Source organism: Polyodon spathula, chromosome 58, assembly GCF_017654505.1.
Source record: "Polyodon spathula isolate WHYD16114869_AA chromosome 58, ASM1765450v1, whole genome shotgun sequence".
In the NCBI taxonomy this organism is placed as follows: domain Eukaryota; kingdom Metazoa; phylum Chordata; class Actinopteri; order Acipenseriformes; family Polyodontidae; genus Polyodon; species Polyodon spathula.
The window spans coordinates 1,263,588-1,287,454 of NC_054591.1; the positions used below are offsets into that span (position 1 = coordinate 1,263,588).

At 42.2% G+C, this 23,867-nt stretch overlaps 1 protein-coding gene across 1 annotated transcript; it reads right to left on the reverse strand.

The window, feature by feature from the left end:
• Positions 1-17,136: 17,136 nt before the first annotated feature.
• Positions 17,137-22,663, reverse strand: LOC121307738 (mitogen-activated protein kinase 1). The gene is made up of 7 exons (XM_041240003.1): positions 22,458-22,663; positions 22,006-22,122; positions 21,565-21,679; positions 20,813-20,944; positions 20,016-20,125; positions 19,659-19,786; positions 17,137-19,068 (listed from the first exon to the last, which is right to left on the reverse strand). Exons 1-6 carry the CDS (start codon positions 22,626-22,628, stop codon positions 19,670-19,672), a joined length of 762 nt encoding a protein of 253 aa, XP_041095937.1. The 5' UTR covers positions 22,629-22,663; the 3' UTR covers positions 17,137-19,068; positions 19,659-19,669.
• Between the last annotated feature and the right edge of the window lie 1,204 nt (positions 22,664-23,867).

A 23,867-nucleotide genomic window follows, 5' to 3' on the forward strand; every position in this document is an offset into this window, starting at 1 on the left:
CACCAGCTTTATTACCCAGTCAAGCAGCAGCTTTATTATAAAGTAATCACGGTTTATTTAAACCTTACGCTTCAAATGCATTTTTACTATAGACGACAAATACAATATACTGAGGACTGTAGTTTGTAATTAAATCAGGGAGGACATATCAATATAATTATAATAATAATAATAACAACAACAACAACAACATGTAGGCCTATCTTTTCATTCTTATGGTTATGACCTATACAAACAAACTTGTTTGGCCTAAACCATCTTGAGGGATTAGCTGTATAACTGCATCAGGAGTCTGAATCGTCAGTCCGATTTATAATGAGCACAGAGAAAGGAAGCGCCTTAATAATCTGCTGTCAGGTGCAGTTTCATCACCTAGACAAAAGGAAGTCTTGTTTGTTTTGTTTTTTGCCAAATGGCTTTTGAAAGATTTCCAAATGAAACGTCTGTCTCAAAGCTGACCCTTGCACTGAAAGGAGACCGAGAACAAAAAGAATATTTCTTTGCATATTTCATTTGATATTTCTAAATGTTAAATTAGTCCCAGGATCTACTGTCCACATTACTTCTCTACTCTTCTCAAAAGGCAAGTTACAGACTAGAAGTACAGTACAAGGCACACTGATCTCTAAAGGTATCTTTTAATTTGTTATCAGAAGTGTTATGGAGGGGTTGTAGTAGCAAACACCACAGAATACAAAGAAGCTAATATGTTAAAAAATAAGTCACTTAAAAATGAAATTGCTTCGCTAAGACAGACTCACTGACTAGTGCTCTATCAACTGAGTGGAGTACGTAACATTTAGTACACAGGGATTGGATTCTAAACTGGTTTTTATCCTTTGGTCACCATGACCCCAGCAAGCTAGCTTAGATCGGCTTTTCCACTGCGAAATTAGCTTTAAGTAACGCTAATAAAGCGGACAGCGGCTCTGGTTATCCTGTGCCTTCTTAACCCAGTCAAAGGAGTGGCAAGAAGAGAAAAAAATCTCAGAATGCTTTCGAACAACCTTCAGTTTGAACCCTCGCCACTGAACAAAACAGGCCACTCGCTCTGGGATACTGATTCAGTAGTACCAGCAGATTTGCTGCATCTGTAATATTGATTATGGATAACTGAACAACCACACACTGGCCTTTCCCCTGGGACCGTCGCCCCTAAATTCAGTAGGTTTATAGAGAACTGCGTTCCATAAACTTGTTCATCCAGAGATAGAATAACACACCAGAAAAAGGACCCCTTCTTTAAATTTCCATTTGTCCTGAACTAGAACACAACTTTGATAACCAGCTACCACTACCAGCAGTTAATGGGGTGACAGATACTCCATGCGGTTTTGATCAACAGAAATTGGAGTGTGAAATAACAGAAAAAGATAATAATTGTGTGAACAATCCACACACAGCCAGGGAGGAGATTAGTGTTTGATGCACAGAGGCAGGGTGTTCCGTCACAGTGTGATAGTATTCAGGAATACCACTGTGACGCTTAGGCAAACACAAGCCTGTATTTCTACATAGTTCTGCATCTATTATTTGGCCTGCACTGTTGAATTATAAACAGCAGTAGGTTAAAAAGAAACTTTTTAAAAACTACATACAGTCAAAGTGAGTGAAGATCTTTGTTTCTTGCTTGAAGATCTGTCTACCCAGTGTATATGCATTTGTTCCCCAGGAATGTCCAGTTTTGGGAGCTGAACCCCTTAGAAAGGGTGCTGAATTCCTTTCTTACCCTGGTTACCTTCCACTCCTCCTCGTGTGGATTGAAGCCCCTGGCTCTCTGACAGAGCAGTGGTGAGTTCTAACCCAGAGGGAAGGGTGGAAGCAATGCTCCCTAATGCACCAAAACAAGGTCTAACAACAACAACAACAACAACAACAAGATATCTTATTGCTGCTCTTTTTTTTTTTTTTAAGAAAGCAGGAAAATGTTAATTAAATCATGTTTTTTTTTTCCTGCTACACCCTTATCCTGTATCCCTGCTTAGGACTGTTTGAAAGGAACACAATTGTAATAATATGTCACCATTTCCTAGGCTTTTGTTAATTCATCAAAAAAAAACAGCATGAGGTCACAACTTCAAGCTTCCTGTAATCAGAAGGAATGGATCTCAGCTATTTGTCAAATTACTCACCTGTGATTCTCACAGTAACTAGCACATAGGGCCCTATACACAAAACTGTTTTAAGAACTGGGTTTTTTGATTCAAACATTTGCTTTAACAGTGCTTGAAAAATGAGAATGAACTTCTGACTCCAAACTTCACATAACAAAAAAAAAAGTCCTTCAAGTCCTGTGCACATGACCCATATTGATTCTATTACATCATTCAATGAGCCCCACAGATCTATTAATAAAACATGAAATTCAAGACTGCAAACACTGAAGGATCAACAAAGCTAAAGACAAAGCCCTCTATCCTTGGCTGGCAGCTTTCCTTCAAACTGTCCCAGGCTCTCACACTCAGTACTGGGTTAAAGGCTAATTCAGCCTGTATTTACTGAGCTTGTGCTCTACTCACTCACCAAGCATGCTGAAAACATCACTAACCACTGTCCCTCCCGACCTTCAAACGGCTCTTTCAAAATGTGTCTGTCAAACTCTGCCAGTGCACATCAGCCCCAGTCTGGCAGGGTGATGCATCAACTGGACATGCTCTAAAAACACTGTGTGCCACCTGCACGTATTTAAGAGAAAATTAAAAATAATCCATAAATGAGTTTCCAACATTTAAAGCCCATTTGCTGAAGCCAGTTGGAATTGTTGTTAGAATGCATAATCTTCCCTGGGAAACAATCAGCCTACAGTTTCATTTATAGCAGTATGTATAATGACTATTTAGAATGAAGAGTAAATTCTTTGTGCAGTCAAAGTCACAATGGACAACACCTAAGACATAACCTTGCAACTGTGTCACGTTCATGCTTCAGACACCTGTTGCATTTGACTTGAAGCATGTCCAAGTACCTTTAAAACAAAATGGATGCGAGGGTTGACTAAGGGGCAGTTTCACAGAATTAGCGTGCAATGCAATTTGAAAAGATCAAAAAGAAAACCAATCCCTACCTTTGAGATGAGCTCGTCGTGGTTTGCAAGATGCGCTCTGCAATGGATACAGCTGTAGGTCCTGTGACAGTTTGGCAGGTATGCCTGAAAAGTCTTGGACTTTGTCATCTTCACCATTTCAGTGTGCGGCTGCTCCTCCTCGCTGAGCTCCGGGCTGGCACTCGAAGAGTTACAACTCTGCTGAACTTGCTGACAGAAAAAACACTGGAAAATGCAAGCAAAAGCCGTCGTTGTTCTGGAGTGGGTGTGTGGCACGGTCCACACAGACACCACAGGAGAAATAGACCTGGCAAAGAAACCAAACAAAAAAAGAATGCAATTCATTGTTCTGCCATACAACAAACAAGAAATGAAATCACTATTTTATTTATATATATATTTATATATATATATATATATATATATATATATATATATATATATATATATATATAGAGAGAGAGAGAGAGAGAGAGAGAGAGAGAGAGAGAGAGAGAGAGAGAGATCGATATAATTTTTGTAAATGTTTTTTTTTTTTTACCTATCCCAGGTTCAAACTGTGGATCAAAAGGAATTTTAAAAAAAACCCAAAAAAACCAGTGAATTGTATTTTTGTATCTTGTTCTCCAGATAAAGAAAAAGCCTATCAAGTGATAAATTGAGATAATAAGATGAGTCAAATGTTATCAAGAACAACTTGAATACTGTGTGCGTTTGTCTTTGAGCTGATCATGCTGTGAACAACATCTGCCAAGCCAAGGCACATTTTCTGAAGGACAAATCTCACGGTTAACCATGACAGTGTGCTACTAAAAAAAGATGCTCTGAAATGCATGTAGAGGTTTATGATGCACCACCCTAAATTTAACCAATAACAGCAAAAAGGATTGATCCAGGTACATCTCCTAATGAAAAGCAAGCACATCAAGCAAACTCAATAATCACTGTCTAATCTCACAAGACTGGGGAAGCACAGACGTAAACAGGAATCTTACACAAACAGCAAGTAAATGTACAAACTGATGTTCCACAGCACATAACCTGGCATCTGCAGCAACATGCTGTGCAAATGAGGTACATTTTACTGTTTCCTGCAGAAATGTGCTACTTCTGGTTTCTTGCACTGCTTCACACTGAAACAGCCAAGTCTTGAGATCAGACACAGACCTCAGACTGCCAGACAGGTTGCATTGACTTGCATTGTGCTCATCTTGCTTTGGCTTGATAAACTACAGTAACTGCTGCTATAAATTAACAAATGTGCCTCTACCCTGCAATCTACAGGTGTTCTTTTAATTGCTCATGGTTTGTCAGAGGAGTGGGGGCCCTGTGAATACCCAGCAGGAAACAAGTGCAAAATGCTTCTTATCAGATGAAAATGACTTGTGGGTTACTTTTTAACATGCAAAACAGGAAGCATGTCTGCAGACAACAGTCAGTCTGCTGCAAACAATAACAAGTGAACTTCTGCAAACAGATCACAATGAAACTGAAGGCAGGCACTGCAGTGCAGACACAAGGTCCTGCCTCAATCTTGTAAAGGATTTTAGTTCACATTTTATTTTTTAATTAGCAACTCTGAAACATGTTTAAAGGACTTGTGCTTTGTTTTCTTACAAAGCACAAGTACTTGTTTAAGTAGTGATTTCTTCACCACATCCTTATAAGAAGATCTAAGGACCTCCCATTGCTCTGTACTCTAATGCACAGAAAGCTGTGAAACAGCCATACTATCTATTCTAACACCAGAATAACTTCCTCTGTGTGGTTCTGGTTCTTTTAGCAGTGACACTGTCTTCTTTATGTATATTATTTTAAAAAGTGCTGCTGTTTATATCAGGACTCATATCAGTCTACTTCCTCTTTAAAAGCACACCATATAAGGAAGTAGCGGCACACAAAAACAAAGGCATGCATGGTGAATAACTGACAACAAATACATGGCAATGCATTACCAAAGACTCAGCCTGGTACACATCAGCAACCAAAGCACACATGACCACAGACAACTGTGTGGCTTGCCAGGAATGACCCAACAATTCAACGTCAAGTTAAGGATTTTAATAGTAAGGTGAATAACTTTCTCAGCTGACCTATCTATCTATTTTGAAACTATTAACTCCCAGCTTGGGTTACACCAGGAAATATGTACTCCTGCATCACTTCCAAATCCAGTTCAAGGCTTTCAACTAAACCAAGACGGCACGTTGTTAAATTATTTGTGCTATACACAAACACAGAATGAAGATCTCCCTGCTAGTGCTTTGATGGTGTCTCTGCTGTGCAGGCACTGTAATCATTTCAGACTGCAATATCCCCCTTGAGGCCTGCTGAGGATCTGAATAATGCTGTGCTCCAAAAGATACAGGAATGCTGAAAGGAAACTGTTACATGCTGAATCTGGCATGCTATACGAAACTGTCAACAGCGAGTTCATTGCACACTGAAATTCACCACAGTACCACCTGAAGTGAAGTTTAATCCTCGTCTCCGACCTGCGAATATAACACCTTTGCTTTGTTTTTAAATCCTGCATATTTCCTAAAGCTAAAATATGATGTTCAATACATTACCCTCGTATATAGCATTTACCATCCATATCCGACACCTTTTGGTCAACCAATATGAACTTTTTAGTGTTCACGATGTGTACACACTGGCCAGTTCTTCAAGACACTCACTTACCACTACCAGCGAGCCTGGTTCCGAGATGTAATTAGTTCTTTAAAACTGAATACTTTCATACACATAACATGAATGATCTTTGTGACTCTGCAGCTGAAACACAGCCCGCTGTGCGGAGTATCTGCGGGTCCAAGCCCCGAGTCGTGATCCTGCTTTCTTGCGACCCGAGAGCATGTCCTTTTCTGTTCCCTTCTTTGTGTCTGATTGCGCCTGGCCTGGACGCTGACAAGCTGACTGTGGGGGCGGGTTACTGCGTGATTGCGACGCGGATATCCAATCACGTAACAGACGGGGCTGGACAGTGCCTGCGATGCTCGCATTCCCGGATATGTAAACAAATACAGACTGAAAGCATGAGGGTCATGTGCGATAGAGCCTGCACATTTAACCCTTACAGCAGCCGGGGCTGGAATCGTGTTCATTAAGAGACATTGTGTTTATACATACACCCGCACGCAATGCGCCAGTGTTTACAAGATGAAAAACAAAGAGAGGCCGCCGATCTGTCGAAAGCGTGTACCGCACGCATTGCTGCGCGGTTATCCTCCTGTATGTGCGGAATCCTTTCACAGTTCGTGGCAGTGTTGTTTGTCCTGGAAATACAAAGCTGCAAATCCTCCTTCACCGGATTATCTAGCTTGTCTGACATCTTGCGTTGTTAATAGGCCTAAGCAGCGCTGCTGCAGTGGCACATGGAAAGCGCACATTTCTGTTTGCTGGGAACAGTTACCAAGGCACTTGCTTGCATTCACAGTGGGATCAAAACCAGCTTGTTTCACCGACAAAGGTGGCATGCAGATCATGCTGTGTTTATTAAAATATTCTGACGCGCTGGCCATTTCGTGATTGTCCGACTGTGTACAGTAACCAAAATATAAACAGACGCAATCCTTCCGCATTTCAATAGGTCTCGTGTTTTTGATGCCACTGTGTAACTCATTCAAACATATTGTACGTTCACCATTTTAACCTGCATCTGATGACTGGCAAAGTTGATTGATTAAATCTGCATTAGCGAAAGAGAGTGGATCAGATCGCGCCGATGTCATGGGTTTGTATTCTGCACCCTACAGCTGCTTTATGACCTGGTTCATACAGCTACATAAAAACACTGGCGCCCGTTTCCCCAAACGGCTAATTCAACCCCCACCGCGCACACAAATCAACTCACAAAACATGTTTTTAACCAACATATCATCGCACTTCCCAAATGCAATTAATACATTAGTACAAAATGAATGAAGACAGCAAAGCAATCTGACCTTCTCCGGACAATCACAACAGCACTATAAGACCCCAGCTATGTATATCATCAAAGATATATATATATATATACTACCGAGTTCACATTGATAGACACGTCAACGTTTAAAGCGTTACAGCTTGTATGACGACCCCCTTTTTGTGATACCCCTGTAAATTACTTACCTACGTCGATTTTTTTTTCGTTTTTTATTTGTTTGTTTTTAACCTCCCCGAAATATGACTTATTGTCCAAACTTGTGTAACAATGCTATACTTACGCTCAACAATCCTCTTCCTAACCGGCTCCAGGGAGGGCTGTCTCGCCTTTGCTTTGTTTTCATTCGCGGCGAGCAGCGCTGCGGTGCCCAGCGGCAGATATCCCGAGGCTGATTCACTGTCTCTGATTATATTTCATCTTTCTCCAGATCCCGACTCTTTCATTCATCCACGAAGGTCTCGTTTATTCCCTCTCTGTCAGCTGCTGTCGGGACCTTGGGTTACTGTCATCTATCTAACGTTTATATTTTTCCATTGGTCAAACCTCCTGCTTCTTAGTACTTGCAGGCTATTTCTCCAATGTATTAATTTTTAAAACAATGATGTAATCTTAATAAAACGAGGTTCCACTTTGAAAAAACAAACGCTCCAGAATAGCATTCAGGGAACAGTCTGGCAGACACGTTTGTTGTGTTCCCCTCGTATATTCCCTCCGTTTTCCAAAGATATTTCATGAAAGAAATAGTTTTTTTTTTCCTGCCTTTCCTCTAAATCGGAGCAGCCCCGTGTGTTTAATGACTGCTTCTTCGGGTAACAGTCGTGTTGTTCGGGCTCTGTTCGGGCTCAGTTCGGGCTCTGTTCGGGCTCAGTTCGGGCTCTGTTCGGGCTCAGTTCGGGCTCTGTTCGGGCTCTGTTCGGGCTCTGTTCGGGCTCTGTTCGGGCTCAGTTCGGGCTCTGTTCGGGCTCTGTTCGGGCTCAGTTCGGGCTCTGTTCGGGCTCTGTTCGGGCTCAGTTCGGGCTCTGTTCGGGCTCAGTTCGGGCTCAGTTCGGGCTCTGTTCGGGCTCTGTTCGGGCTCAGTTCGGGCTCTGTTCGGGCTCAGTTCGGGCTCAGTTCGGGCTCAGTTCGGGCTCAGTTCGGGCTGTGTTCGGGCTCAGTTCGGGCTCAGTTCGGGCTCTGTTCGGGCTCTGTTCGGGCTCAGTTCGGGCTCTGTTCGGGCTCAGTTCGGGCTCTGTTCGGGCTCAGTTCGGGCTGTGTTCGGGCTCAGTTCGGGCTCAGTTCGGGCTCTGTTCGGGCTCAGTTCGGACTCTGTTCGGGCTCAGTTCGGGCTGTGTTCGGGCTCTGTTCGGGCTCTGTTCGGGCTCAGTGCAGAGCTCCTCTCGCCTCGCCGCCGCTCCGACTCTCTTTGTTTTGTTTCTGTCTGTTGAACCCGAGTCATCTCCGAGGACCAATCGCACAGCCTGGAACTCTACTTCGGTTGTAATCGACGACCAATGGCTTGCGCTCTGCGGTCCGAGACAAAGAACGCTTCGGCTTGTTTTTCAGTGGCGCGCGCCACCGATGGAAAGGCGCGGGCTAATCCCCCTGGGGGCGGGGGCGCGCATTACGCGAGAACGTGGTTTGGGTAAACAACAGGCGCGCCACCGACACGCTCCAAATGACATCATAGATTGTCCCGGGCTGCTGGACGCGCATTGCGTGCTCGTTATAACGGGAGCATTTTGACAAGCAGAATGTATTTTAAAGGGTTGATTAATTAAAAGCTAACCACTGCTAACAACCACAAATTCAAAGAATCAAATGGTGTCATTTCTAGTCTGCTGTACACTATTATGTGACTAGCTCGGAATGTCGGAATATAAACAGGAGAGAGAGAGAGAGAGAGAGAGAAGGGCTCAGCATGAAGCATTGATACCAGGATCAATTTCTGGGGGGGTCACAAACTAGCCTAATGTTGAGATGTTTCTGTGAATCGCGGTTCACCCCAATCAGCCTGCCTTGCCGCTCGCTGGCTGGCTGGCTCTGGCACTCTGCTCCTCAGCTCATTATTTTGAGGGTTCAGATCTGCACACGGAGTCCAGTCACAGGCATTATCATTCACTTCACTGGGAGCCTGGCTTGACTGCTTCCAGCTCTTCTAATGTTCTGCACCAGAGGCGAAGCCGCTGCATGAAGTCTCTCAGCTGAAAACAGTAACACTGACAAGCAGCCGGGCCGACGAGAAGGGTATTGAATGTTTTAATAAGCCCTGTTGTTCAATGCATGCTTTCTTGTTTCTCGTTGCGAATGCTATTAGCTGCAGGTGTGTATTCATGCTGATCAGTGTGCTTCTCACGGTTCTGAGAGTAAGGCTTCAAAGAGCTTTCTCGGCATCACTGGCTGCAGCAGCACTGCCATTAGTCCAGGTGGCCGCATCACAACACACAGGGGATTTGAGGCAGTCAAAACAAAGAGAGACGTGCTTTCACGAGGCTTGACAGCCAGTGCAAAGAGGCTGTTAGTGTACAGCACAGCAGCGCCACCCAGTGTTCAGTGCGCAAAACGCACAGAAGGGTTTCTTCTGCGAAATATTGAGAAAGAATACTGGTCGAAACCAACGCAAATTGCTTTACTTTTCACACACACACACACACACACACACACACACACACACACACACACACACACACACACATATATATATATATATATATATATATGCGAATACACAAGTCACATTACTGACAATTCTCAATAGCTGTAAAAGTCCCACGAAAGGTCATTTAAAATTCTCAAAGGACATACAAAGAGTCTGATCCAAGACTTCAGAAGAATCGATTTCAGATTACCTTACTAGGAAATACATGCTTTACGGGTTAACAGAATCGATGCAGGTTTGCCATGTGTAGTGAGTGTTTCCAGCAGCAGAGGGCGCAGTTGCGCAGCTCTGTGATTTTGCAGTGTTCTGTCTTCACTGATGCCTGTCAGCTTTTGATCTCCAGTGATGCAGAGTGTTTATATTTTAGAAGTGTAGAATCACATATATTAAAATCCTATTTTCGTGCTCCTAATCAGGTGTAGTAGCATTGTCACTAACCCCCTTATCGTTGTTTAGTACCACTGATGATAAAGGAGCAGTAAAATGGCCCTGTAGACGATTATTTGTAATTGTTTCTCAAATTTAAACTTTTTTTTCTCAATGCAAAATAAGAGATGTAAATCTAAATCCCCCAAAATATTATTGGACAGTTGAGCAAGAGACAGGACAGTGATCATGACAAGCTAGTTTTGTTTGTTTTTTTTTTTTTTTTTTTTTGCAGTTAGCTTTCCATGTTGGCTTTCGAGAAACACAAGAGCAGAGGAATCTCGGTATTCAACCCTCACTCTGAGGTGAAGCGGAGGAATCTCGGTATTCAACCCTCACTCTGAGGTGAAGCGGAGGAATCTCAGTATTCAACCCTCACTGTGAGGTGAAGCGGAGGCTGCTGTGTTCTGTTTCGATCACACCAGTCTGATCAGAGACCAGCCAATGTTCAGAGAAACACTCAGATCACACCACAGGACCACAGTGGAAAGCCTGTGGCTCAGGACTGGGTGGATGTTGTGAAAATAGAAACCAGACAGCGTGGGATTCCTTCTCTAAATCAGCATCATTCCTTCAGATAAGAGTATGAATTCTGAAACTTGTTGGGTAACACAAAGATGTGGGTGAAACTCTTAGTATTGCACATGCAGTGTTTCTGTCCACAGCTAACCATTCAGCCATAGCTACAGACAATGAAGCAAGTGTCTAATTATTGTCTTTTTCCAAAACAAGCCCTGTCATGAACAGAATCAATAGCTAATGCACACAAGTGTGTCAAGATGTACTTCCCTCAGCTGTTACTAGATGGCAGCAGCTAGCATTATGCATAATGTTTTAGTGACAGTAAACTGAGTGGCACTTAAAACATTTCCTTGGGTCAACGCATAGGCCAGATGTTAACAATCTCAGACAGACGGACAGTAGCAGAAGCATTGTATATAAAAAGCTTTTCTTTATGATCTGCTGTTCCCACAGGACAGCTATTCGGTCATCTTGTATATGACACAACACATTCCCTCTGTCTTGAAACGTCACAAACGAATGCCTATTGCATTGCCGAAGCTCTCACAAGCACTTGGATAAGAAAAGCACAGCTTACAACATTCATCGATTTTCTTTGAATATAGACTCGATGCATTTCCAATTGAAATCTACACTCCGGAGTGCTCAGTGGCCAGGGGGTCTGCAGACTGTTGACTGAGTCCAGATTCCTGAACGTGGAGGATCTTCTCCGAGCTGTTCCTTGGAGTCACTTCTTCCTCACGGGACAGTAAGGCTGTGGAGAGGCGCCTGGGTTCTCTCTGGAAAATCTCACGGTTTAGATTTGGAAGTGAATGAATGGCAGTCTGTTTGGGTCTGTAGAGTGTGTGAGCAGAATGGATAGGCTGAGCAGCTTGGGTGGGAGTCGCCATGTACTGCTACAGTTAACCCTGTAATGCCTGAGGTAAGCTGTCTCTGTGCCCAGTTGAATAAAACGACCTTAAGTTAAATTTGCCCCTTTAGTTTTCCCCTTAAGTGTTCCCTGAGTGTGTTGCAGAAAGCAGATCAACACATTATACAAACACACACACACTCTCACAGAGACAGCTGGAATCGATGGGCAGCTCCCGCACCTTACAAATCCAACATCTCACACACATTGCACACTCTGGATCTCAGGAAGAGTCCTTCTTCAATGCTAAAACGGTTACAGTTTTTCTATTTACTATTATATTAATGACTTTTCAAGACCCATTTCTCAGTCTGTTTCGCATGTCACTTCATTCATGACAGCACTGCAGCCTGGCACCTGCTCTTCATTTTCACAGCTGTTTTTTTTTTTTAAATATTTCAAGTGCTTTATTTTTCTGCTCCCTCTCCTCATGGAAGGTCAGCCCTCACCTTTTCTCTCACTCTCTCGTTCGCGGTAGAGAGCAAGCGGCGGTGCTGAAGCGACAAGAGCTCGCGAGCGGCGAGGCAGGCAGCTGCCTGGGGGTCGTCAAGGGCGGCGTGCTCCCACGGCAACCGCCTATCCGACAGTCTTCTTCACAGGCAAATTAGTTTAACCTCAGTTTTATTTCCTTTCTCATTTTCCATTCATGACACCGAAGGCTCAACCAGCAGGGCTCCAGCGTTGCCATGCCAACCGAGGGCTTTAATGAAACGAAGTGGCAGTGCTCTTTAATGTGTTTACACGCGCACTGAACTCAATCTGCGGGACGATAGCTTTTAAAACCTTGGGAAGCTGTTCTGTTTGTATTAGTTTAATTTAGGGACAAGTCCCTTCACACCTACCATTCCTATTTGCATCAAACCCAGCCCTAGGGACTAGTGGAATAGGGTGAATATGTTTCATGCAATACCTAGACCCATATGCTTGGGGCAGTGATGAGAGGTAAGGATGGGGGCCATTGGGGTTGGTGCCAACCAGCGTTTAAAAATAAAATTTCTTTTTGATATCATTTTTATTAGCATAACATCAGTGGTACATTTTTTTCTTCTTTTACAATGTCTTTTGGGTCTTTGCTTGACTTTCTCACTTCGATTTGGAATGCCCAGATATTTCAAAGACAACTTTAATAAATATAAATATATATATATATATCTATAATATATATATATGATATATATCTATAGATGATATATATATATATATATAGAGAGAGAGAGAGAGAGAGAGAGAGAGAGAGAGAGAGAATGTGCAGAAAACAAAGCAAGCCTCCAACGAATTAATTGTGGGCATCATTAAAGACTCTGCATAAATCGGGATAAATTGATGATGGAAGATCACCGGCAGAACTCTGTAATTATGCAGACAGCCTAAGTGTACAGAACAATGATAAACGGGAGAGGAAACAAGCCCCTGTAATTAGGATGCTGCAGCTCCTCTGCCAGAGCCTATATCACGAGGGGAGCCCGATACAGCAACAGCCAGCTCTGCAGTATATCAAGGGATGGGAGGTGGCAACAAAACGGGAATCTGAAAGCACTGTTACATAATCTGAAAGAAATGGAAAGAGGTTGCCAAAGAACAGTGGTGTGAAAAATATTGATATCATGTGGAATATGAATTTGCAAAGCACAGCCAGGCGGGAAACCGTGTGTGTTATTATTATTATTATTATTATTAATAGCAGCAGTTAATGACATGCAGGACAGAGAGATGATGAGAACTGATTAAATATCAAGGGGCTGTAAGATGGCAAATTGGACTGCAAGTAACAGCCACATTTCTTTTATTCCCCCTTGTGAACTACCACAAGGGGTATATTACAGCCGGCGCTAGCATTACATGAAAAGTAGGAAAAAGAACATAGGATTCAATACGCAAGGTACAAAGAGGCAACAGACAAGTTCACAACTGCAAACAGACCCTGGGGTCGTTCCATTCGAGGTGTAGCAACTTCCAGAGGAAATATTACATTCCTGGTTGTCACATGTAACTCCCATCTTATCAACCCTTGTCCTTTTATATATGCTGCTGTCAGCGCTGAACAACTAGAACATGATCCTCAGTTGGCAATCGGAGAGGCCTTTCAATGCAGAAGAAGCTCCTCGCGCCCGACAGCACAATTCTACCCATGTGAGTTTTAATTCCTTATCAGGTGCATGTCTTGAATGATGGCATCGGACTGTGTATCCAGCATGGCTACACGGTTCATGCATCAAATAGCTGGCCTTGATTCTCAAAGAAATGTGTGCATTGCGTGCATGACACGGGAACTGCTTATCTATTGGACTCCCGTGCACACAAGTCTTTAGACAGCTGAGAACAGTTTGAATTAAGATCGTGTTAAAATGAACGACTGGGGATCCTGCATAGTTTAAGACAAACTGGAAAGTAAGCCTCAGGTTGACACAGAAGCCCAGTTTGTGAATCTGGAAATCACCCAGCCAAAATGCATTCTTTGGTCAGCAATTAGAAGGGATCCCACAAGCTGGGCAGTGTAGGCGTGGTACGGGTCATGCCTCCATTTCTTTCAAGTGTGAATTGTCTTAAAGCAAAGAAGAATGAATTCCCCACCTCCACCTACTGCTCAATTCGGGACTCTGATTTCAAAGTAGACCCTGGAGGAGGGACTGTTTGAATTGTAAAAAAAGTGTCATTTCTATTTTTTTTTTTTTTTTTTTTTTTTAAAGAGACAGGTCTAAATGTCACCCCAGTGCATGCTGTCCAGCATGTCTCCTCGAATTACCACTGAGCCAGAGACCGGAGCCGTTTATAGCAACCTGTTCGTGCGCTAATAATTCAAGCTGCAAAAAAACGCTGCAGGAAAGAAATACTACAAACTAGGTGATTGAATTAGAAATAAGAAAATGCTGTTTTTAAATTTTTAATAATGGTCTCTGGATGAATCTTAAGCTGCAAAAAAAAATCTCAAAATCAGTAATGAAATAAAAGCCAGTGGCCATTATGAAGAATATTGCAACTATTGACTGTGGGGAGATGATTATCCTGTATCTACCACACACAGGGGCAACGCGGCTCTAAAACAAAGTGATCCCTGATAACAGGTATAAACTGTTAAACGCAGGGTTTAGAAGATGAAACAAAAAACTATTATTGTTAAGGTACCACAGATAAATCTATTTAATAAGAGTGTCCTGTTGTTTAAAACAGTGTTCCAGTTATAAAAGCGAGCCAATTCATTCACCAAAAAACTCATCCCATGATAACCTGCGATTGTTCTGCAGTGACAGTGAAGCGACAGGGACACCAGGGCAAGCGTTTGGTCGCCTAGTAACCAGAGCGGCTGTGGTTTAACAATTTGTTTGGCAAATCTTTCTGCAGAGGCACACTCTGTTTGCTCCAGTACAGAATCAAATTAACCTCTTCACAAAGAGCCGGCCCTTGAAAATCCCTTTCATTTTCTCACCATGTGCCTGAGTTACTGGAGTGCAATGTTCGGGGCTCGTTACTACAGATGGAAAAGAAAAAAATAAATAAAAAACAACACACAAAAAGAAAAAAATTGAGCAAAGAAACCTGTAGCGCAGTGCTGGTAATTCTCTAGATCCACAATCTTCAAATCAAACTATTAGATTTGCATTACAGTACGGAATATTAAAGCTGCATTTCCCACAGTCAGGATGGGCAAGACTGGGGCTCTAACAACCTTTTGATGCAGGGATGATATGCTTGGCAGCTGCTCCCATATGCAAGACCACTAACGTTAACAATGTTTCACAGGGAGCAGCGAGTTACTCTGCCCAGCAGATTCCACTGCAGTTGTCCACCCCCAATTCCCAGAGTGATTCCGAGACTCCTAATTAACGGTCCCACTCATTCTCCGGAATCACAATCTTAAAATGATTTCAATTAAAATCGTGCCGATTTCAACCCAGCTGGTTCCACGGCAGTCTCTTCTTTCTTAAATTGAAAAATGCACAAAGGCACAATCTGGGGTGTTGCATCTTTATTCTGGGGCTCCCCGGGTCAAACGCCATTGTAAAGTGGTGAAACAAACCACACTTTGAAACCAGCGAGAACAGCACTGGGGCAGTGGGGCCAGCACCTGGAGAGAATTTAACAAGGTTACGCTCCAGTTGTTTAAAGTGTGACTTCATATCCCCCCCCCCCCCCGCCTTCTCTGGTCCAGTGGATGGAAGTAGCCAAGTTGACCTCAACTGGGGTGTGCAGGTTAACCCACACTCCCACAACTGGGAACCCACTCCAATAAGACACAACCAGGAGCAGAAATCAGACACAAATGTCAAATGGTTGTAGTGAATAAAATCTATTAGGTATATGCTTATACAGTATTAATTTAATACATGAAACAATTGAATTATTTTTTTTTTTTACGATTAATATGCACTTGAAACAGAATATTCATTGAATAATAATAAAAAAAAAAAGTTTTACAGAAACATCCAAAATAAATATTAAGGCAAACAAAAAAAAGCTCCATCTTTTTACCAGCAAGTTCTCAATACACTGTAGAAGTCACACAGCTGCGGCACTTTATTGTGATTGTAAAAACAAAAGCAGATTGAATTACCCAACTAAATAATTAGCAACGGTACAAATCACAGAATACCAAGACTAACACAAAGCACCATGCAGACCACTTAAACAAAGTAAGCAGGAGTTATCTCACAACAGAATGGGCAGATGTTGCAGCACAACCCTTTTCAGAACTGTAAACTCGTACATTATATAGTAGCACTGTAAAAGTAATCTCCACTCAATGCTTGCAAGTTTGTTTTATAAAGAAGCTGGGGTGCACTTTATCAAAGTGTTAAAAAAAAGGTTTAGTGGCAACTACAATACAAAAACATAGACCTTCCTTTAACCCCTGAGGTCCTGCCTTATTGGAAATCATGCTGGAGCCTCAGGGGACTCCCAGAACGATCACCGTCTGTCCTGTTCTCGCATGCACTCAATAAAAAGGAGTTTATCCTTCAGCTCGACAAATATGCATGTTGGGACTGAAAGGGTTAAAAAAAAAAAAAAAAAAAAAAAAAAAAGACAACGTTGTAGGGAAGTGGTAATGTCTTCTGAATTTACCCAAGATTAAGTGGCAATAGCAAATTCATTTTTTCTATTTTTCTAATGTCTGGCACCATATTAGACAGTTTGGTCTGCTTCAGTCTTACTTTCAGGTAGTCGGACACTGCTTCAGTTCAAGAAGTAGTCCTATCTGCAAAGTGAATCAAGTTACTCAGTAAAACAATATCATTTTCTGGAATGGAAATCCACGTTTGCGGCAGCATGTGTTTCTTTCTAAACCTGCTCACGGGACATGCACAGCAGGTAAGATTCACAGAGTTACTTTGTCAGCTACATGCACCCTGCAACCACTTTCAAGTCTGAACAATGTTGCAGGCACTTGTGAGAACTGTGACATTGTATCGTCATGGGAAACGCGTTTTCTTTGAGAGGGGGGGCTTTTGCAGGGAAAAATCTTTTTGTCTATTTTAGTATTTCTTTATACCCCCCCACAAAATATATTTACTAGCCTTGATGTCCACATTTAAAATGGTCATCGTAAAATGCAGGCAGTTTCGTAGTCTCTCACACACGCACACACGCACAAACACACACACAGACACACTGACACAAACACACTTAAAGCAAAAATCAGGTATCCGATATGATTTAAATCCAATGAGTCCTTGGGATTGTATACCATGTCGTTTAATCTGTATTTCAATTACAACTTAACTTTGACCGTGAAACTGCTGGAAAGAGCAAGAGAGAGAGAGCGAGAGATCAGAAAAAAAACTTTTTTTTTTTTTAAAGAAAAAATAGTAATAAAAATATTAATAAACGTCACCATTTCCAGTAAAAGAGCACAGCGTAGTCAAACACAAGTCAGTGTGGCTACAACAGGGTTACCCAGGATGAGAGAGCAGTGTGGCACTTACACAGTCTTTGTATATTAAGCTTTTAACAGTCATGCGAGGGCACAGTCCCTATATTATTTTTTACAAGGCAAGAAAATTGACCACAAAGGGAGAAAGAGGAGGCACTACACTTGAAAGATTGAGAACAACAAGTCCGCACTGTACAACCGCGTCCACAAATACTTGGCAGAATCCACAGCAAGAGAACAGGTTATTTCATTCGTGATTTAGGGCTAGTGACGTGGCCGTTTTCCTTCAGCCTGAAAATAATCAAACTAAACTCTTGACTGCGTATGACAGATGGAAGGAGACACTCATTCAAGCCTTACTTATCATTGCGAAGAAAATAAAATCTAGAAATACAAGGCAGTTCCACCTTGTGACTGTTTGTACCAGTCTCTTGAGCAGTTACGAGTGCTCTCTTTATACATTGAAGTCATTTGGTTTTATTGATTGCAATATACTGCTGTAAATAAAACACAAACAAACAATCAGAAAGCCCCCGTTATGGATTCTGCATCTGACTGGAGAGCTACACACATTGAAAAACTGCTGCTGGGTTGTGCCTAATGATTCCATAGATGAAGAAAGTGAACTCTGCAAGACTATGAAGGAATCAGGGGCCAGCTGGCTATTTGGACATCCTAATTGGTGTAAAAACTACACAGTGCTCCATCAACACTCGAGTAGAATCTATTGAATCAACAGATCTAGAACAGCATTACTGTTTCTTAAGGGAAGTTTACAATTGTTTGTGCATCTGTACATCCACTGATAGGCTAAGGTGCTTGAGTGAGCATGTCTCCTTTACAAAATAATAATGATGACGATGAGTCTTTATCTTTGCAATGACCACAGTACTAAAGAAGTACACGCACCGGCACTATCAACGATCAAAGTAGCATTTGATTACTAAAAAAAAAAAATAATAATTTCCACCCCTAGACGAGGGAGTTTTATTCTGTTAAAATTTTTGGGTTCAAATTTATTTTCCATCTCACATCTGTATTATCAGTGTGTTTTTAGGTGACTATGGAAATATTTTTGCCTAGAATAAGAGATACAAACCATTCAGAAATGAATTTAACGTGTGAAGCACTGCCTGTGTGGCGACATGTGTTCAGTGTGGCACAGTACAGACACTGCTTACCTTGTTTTAGGTAGCGATGGGCAATGTAAAAAATACTGTACATTATTTTAACAGTGCAGTGCCTACAAAGTCAAGTGCTTACAAGGTCAAATATTTCTATACTAATACTATTATTACCAACAGCTTTTAGAAAAAAGTACAAATATAAATATGATACAACTAAATGGGGCATCTTTAATCTGCTTGTTAAAAATATCTGAATTCTTCACTCACTATGTATATTTTAGGGAACCTCTGAATACAGCTTTTTATTTGAAATACCTATCGTGTTTTTTTTTTTACTGAACCACACTCTAGACACAGCCAGTGCAGACTGACAGCCACACAGCCTGCTCTCCAGAGAATTAACTTCTTTAATGCGATGGTCATGCAGGGAACTCAGCTGTTTAGTGAATATCTATACAGATCGGAGCAAGGGTTAGAGACACAGCCACCAGAGACTGTCCTCCACAAACAGCTGATGGCACTGCCGGGGAGCAAAGACGAACCACAAGACACCACCGAGGAGAAGTTGGCAAGAGAAACAACAGCATCCGAGCACGGCCAGGCCTGCAGCTCTGAGGGCAAAACAGAACATCACAGATTCATACATACATACAGATAGAGACAGAGATACAGATATATACATCTAGATCTATCTCTAATCACAATGCCTCAGCGGAATACCCCTGCTCTAGAGGGCAGGCACAGAGACACTAGGCTTATTGTAATGTAGGGGACACCGACTCTGTAGAAATCAAAGGGATGCATTTGCTCATTAAAAGCATGGTGACCTCTTGGCTGAAGCAGAGTATAGCATTTCCAGAGGCCTGTGGGTAAGCCAGATAAAGCATGAAACCATGACCTTGCATGACCTCTAGAACTACTCTCTGTCATGCATCTTCAAATACAAACCTTATCTTACACCCCTAGAGTCTATACTAGTATTATTTCTCTTCATTGTAGGTTCCACAGATGTAATCATTTCCAACATGTTCACTTCTGTTTATACAGCATGCCTGGCTAGGAATAAGCCGTGCACCACGCACCAGACACGCCCCTCAATACCACGCAGTGACTGAAGCATGACTGTGGTTTGGCTTGCAGAAAGTAAAAGCACAGTGGATGTGTCGTTGTACTTCTCAAACACAGTTCTGGTTTTACTTACCTGTAGAACAATTATGACCGATACACAGGTTGGAATCGCGCGGTTTCTTCAAATATCATTTCCTTCAGTTTTTCCTTGGGAAGATCATCCAACTCCATATCGAACTTAAACGGCGCCTCGGCCACGGGCTGGAGAGGAGGAAGAAGAGGAAGAGAAAGAAGAAAAAGAACGGACGCTGAAAACAAGCCAAGAAACTGCTTCAGGGGTAATCCCCTAGCCGAGTAAAAAATAACAATGCAAATAATAATATCAACAATCAATCGTAACTACAGGACAATCCGAGGGGTGCTCTGTGTGTCTCTGTGACGCTAGCAGTTCAGAGGCAGCAGCAGCACATGAAACGTGATAGTGAAGTACCTCATCTGTAGGGTCATAATACTGCTCCAGATAGGGGTGGGCCAAAGCCTCTTCCACTTCAATCCTCTTGTGAGGGTTAAATGTCAGCATTTTGTCCAATAAATCCAAGGCTAGGAGAGAGAACACATTGGTGATGTGAATGGAGACAATTACACCTTAACATGAAGGCAAACGAGCGCAAAAAACATCTTCGTCCAGAACTTGCCACGGTCCAACATGCGTGAAACTAAATACATTTACGAAGTTTACCGAGAAACTTGTTTGGTTTTACTCTTAATAAAACACATGTGTACAAACGGAGGCCAGGTTTCATTATAGGCAGGCAGTGCTGGATGTTGCTTTTGTTTTGTTTTTTTGTTGAAGTTTAAATAAGCAGCCCTTTAAATTAATTTAGCCTTGTGTTTGTAATACAGATATACCTCATTGCTATAGTCCCACAATTTGCCACTGCAATGCATGGATTAATTTTAATCTTTTATCTTAAGACAGAAAGTTAGTTCTGCACAGTCTATACAAAAAAAAAATGAATACAGATAAAGTGAAAACTTCAGGAAGGACAGTAGGATTTGCAAATTCATATTATTATGCACTTATACGACTAAAAACATGCGGGCAAACAGCAGCTCAGAGGTAATGGTTTTACACAGGAAATGAGCTCTAGGTAATCTCTTTGATCTGGAACTTCCTGACACTGATCCATGCTATGATACATGCTAGGAGCGGATGCAAGTGCACAGGCCCAATACAAATGTCTTGACGAGGACAGTGACAACAGTAAAGACACTGATGAGACCCACCTTTAGGATCAGCATTTGGAAAGAGTCTGTTCCAGGGAACTTTGCTTCGCAGTGGCAGAGACAGCAGGTAATTTCTTGCTTTAATGTTGATGATACAATTCAAGTCCTCCTGCGATGGGGAACCCAGAATACCTAAAGAAACACAATCACCATAAAAACACAAATGAACTCGCATGCAACAAAACTGCAGCAGCCAAGCTGCTAGACTTTAATAGCCCAGTCTGTTTATTTTAGTCACATAACTCATACGCACAGAGCTTTCCAGTTCTGAATCTGTGAGTTTACTAACCAGTGCAATCCAGCTCAGTGCATCAGCGTGGGCTGCTCAACCCTTTATGTACTTTTTTTAAACTGTTTTTAAAAAGGTACTGACGTCACCTGCTTGGCTCGTCCCCCACACACAGAGAAATGGGCATGTTCTCAAAATGTGGTGGGCACGAGTTACACAGCACTTCATTCGAATGCACTCGGCACCTACTCTGGAACTCTTCTCCGTCACATGTTGCTTATGTTTTATCAACCACAGAGGAAGCACCTCCTGAGAAATCTCCTCTATGCAAGCTGGAACGACCCCTTTAAGTCAGCTCTCTTGTCCTACCCTTCAATACACAGGGAAGGCATTCTATGCAGAAGCCAAAGGAAGGAATGTGTGATAGATTTGAAAAATCAAGCATGACCATGTGTGCTCAACAGCTCTTCATAAACACACTGAAACCTCAAGGTAGTATTGTATTAAATTTATCTTTCTTTACCGAGAATGTGGTTTAGCTGATCCAGATAGTGTTTTCCAGGGAAGATAGGTCTGTTTGACAGCATCTCTGCCAAAATACAGCCCACTGACCAGATATCAATTGATTTGGTATAACCCTGCAAGCAGAAACACAGACTCATCACCCGAGATGTATAGAATAAGACAAGACAACATCCCCCCCCCACCCCCCCTCTCTGAGCACTGTGGGGTTTGACAGCGAGTTTAATCTACAGCAAGAGCTCCAGAGTCAGTCTGAGCACTGTGGGGTTTGACAGTGAGTTTAATCTACAGCAAGAGCTCCAGAGTCAGTCTGAACACTGTGGGGTTTGAAAGCTCAGCTAGGTCCGATTTAAGCTCCAAGTGAAAGGGCTCAAATTGTGACGACTTCAGTCCCTCCTGGCGGCAGCATGGAAAGCCTCACTAAGAATGCAGCGGTCCCTACCTTGGAGTTGAGCATGATCTCTGGTGCTCTGTACCAGCGTGTCGCCACGTACTCCGTCAGGAAACCAGTGTGATCGTGATCCGGATCAGCAACGCGGGCCAGTCCGAAGTCACAGATCTGAAAGGAAAACCCTTTTAAAAACCAGTCGCATCGAAACACCACTATTAAAACCTGCTGGAAACTTCATCCAGCTACTCAGCAAATCAGTTTACAATTTCACAATCCTGAAACCCGCCTCAAAACTGCAGGTTTCAAATCAGCCTGGATCCTCATAACACAGAAGAGCGTCCTCACACAGCAGCAGTTACCTGCAGGTCAGTGATCTCATGTTAATGTTACGCCCGTAGTCAGTTATCTAGTAGGTAATGACTGCTGCCTTGGACAATGCATAAACCCGATAAAACACACAACAAAATGGGATGACAGTGCGAGTGAAGTATTGACGGACGGACCTTCAGATCGCAGGTGGTATTGAGCAGCAGGTTGGAAGGTTTCAGGTCCCTGTGCAATACGTTGGCAGAGTGGATGTACTTCAGCCCTCGCAGGATCTGGTACAGGAAGTAGCAGATATGGTCATTGCTGAGATGCTGTGTCTTTAAGAGCTTGTAAAGATCTGTTTCCATCAAGTCCTGCACAATATATCTGAAGAATAATCTGAGTCAAGCAAAAACGAGTTACTGAAAATGCCGGCCTGTTTTCAAATTCCCACGCGAATTATCTTTAACCACTCCCCGAGCACCGAAACGTCCAAAAGCAAGAGTTATAATAGATACTGCCACTGGCAGCGATGCACTTGTGATGTTTTACTGTGCTTTACAATTAAAAACCTATTCATTTTAACAGAAGTTGTACAGGATAATCAATATATTCTACACTGACGTGAATTGCTTTAGATTATAATTGCATCTCAGGGTTCTGGAGATTGCATCATGAAGTATGATAACCTTGTAATACACTGCAGCCCATCTATTATTCCAGTATGTAAATTATATGGATGTACACTGAGTTACAATAAGCCTGATCTGCCTAATTAAATGTCAAGCACCATAAAAAATTTTAAAAAAATAAAAAACTCGCAATCAAATAATAGACACAATAATCAAGACCGTAAGCTTGAGTTAATGAAGCAATTTCCAGAATGTATTTCCATTTCCTACCCTTTCAGACATCCTTAAGAACAGTGGAGAAACCCTGGAGATGGGCGTGGCGCACTTTGACCTACCAGTGGTAGATCATTATTTAAAAACTTTCCTTGTAGCAGCAGTACAGACGTACCAAAAAAACAAAAACTGTGACAAAGACAGATCATGTTTTCATTGTTTTAAATGTATTTTAGCACAGCATTCAAGGATTGCTATTATATTTATTATTTATGCAGGTTATTATTTTTGTATTTATTATATGACATTTCTACTGTATTAAGCTGCTGTACAGACAGCTGTGCCACAAATAAAAAAATAAAGTCACCATTGCAGTAGTTTAATTCAAAAGGTAGCACGCTTTCAATGTACTGTTTTGTGGAGAATACAGAAGAAACAGAAACTCTGGTACAAGAGCAATTGTGCTCTGTCCTTACTTAACCTCTGTCTGAGCTGGCAAGCAAAGACTTCATTATGATGCAAAAACAAAAGTGTGTGCAAGGATCCTGAGCCAAGTGTGATGCAGCAGCTGGAGACAAGGACATGCAACTAAAATCTCCATTAAAAAAAAGACTTCAAGACTCAAGAGTAATGAAATCGAGGGGGCAACTGTACACAAAACCAAAGCTAAGCACAACGCAGCCTTTCCTTTTCCCTGACTGTAAGTTGTGTTTTGAAGTAGCAAGCTGTGTCTCGTCATAAAGCAAAACATGCGTAGGAGAT

Bases quoted from the DNA above. Each gene is read 5' to 3' on its own strand.
- LOC121307738 (XM_041240003.1), bottom strand. From the start codon at position 22,628: ATGGAAACAGATCTTTACAAGCTCTTAAAGACACAGCATCTCAGCAAT. The intron at 22,123-22,457 runs GTCCGTCCGTCA...TTTTCCTTTCAG, and splicing joins ATACCACCTGCGATCTGAAG to ATCTGTGACTTCGGACTGGC. The intron at 21,680-22,005 runs GTAGGGACCGCT...TTCTGCTTGCAG, and splicing joins AGATCATGCTCAACTCCAAG to GGTTATACCAAATCAATTGA.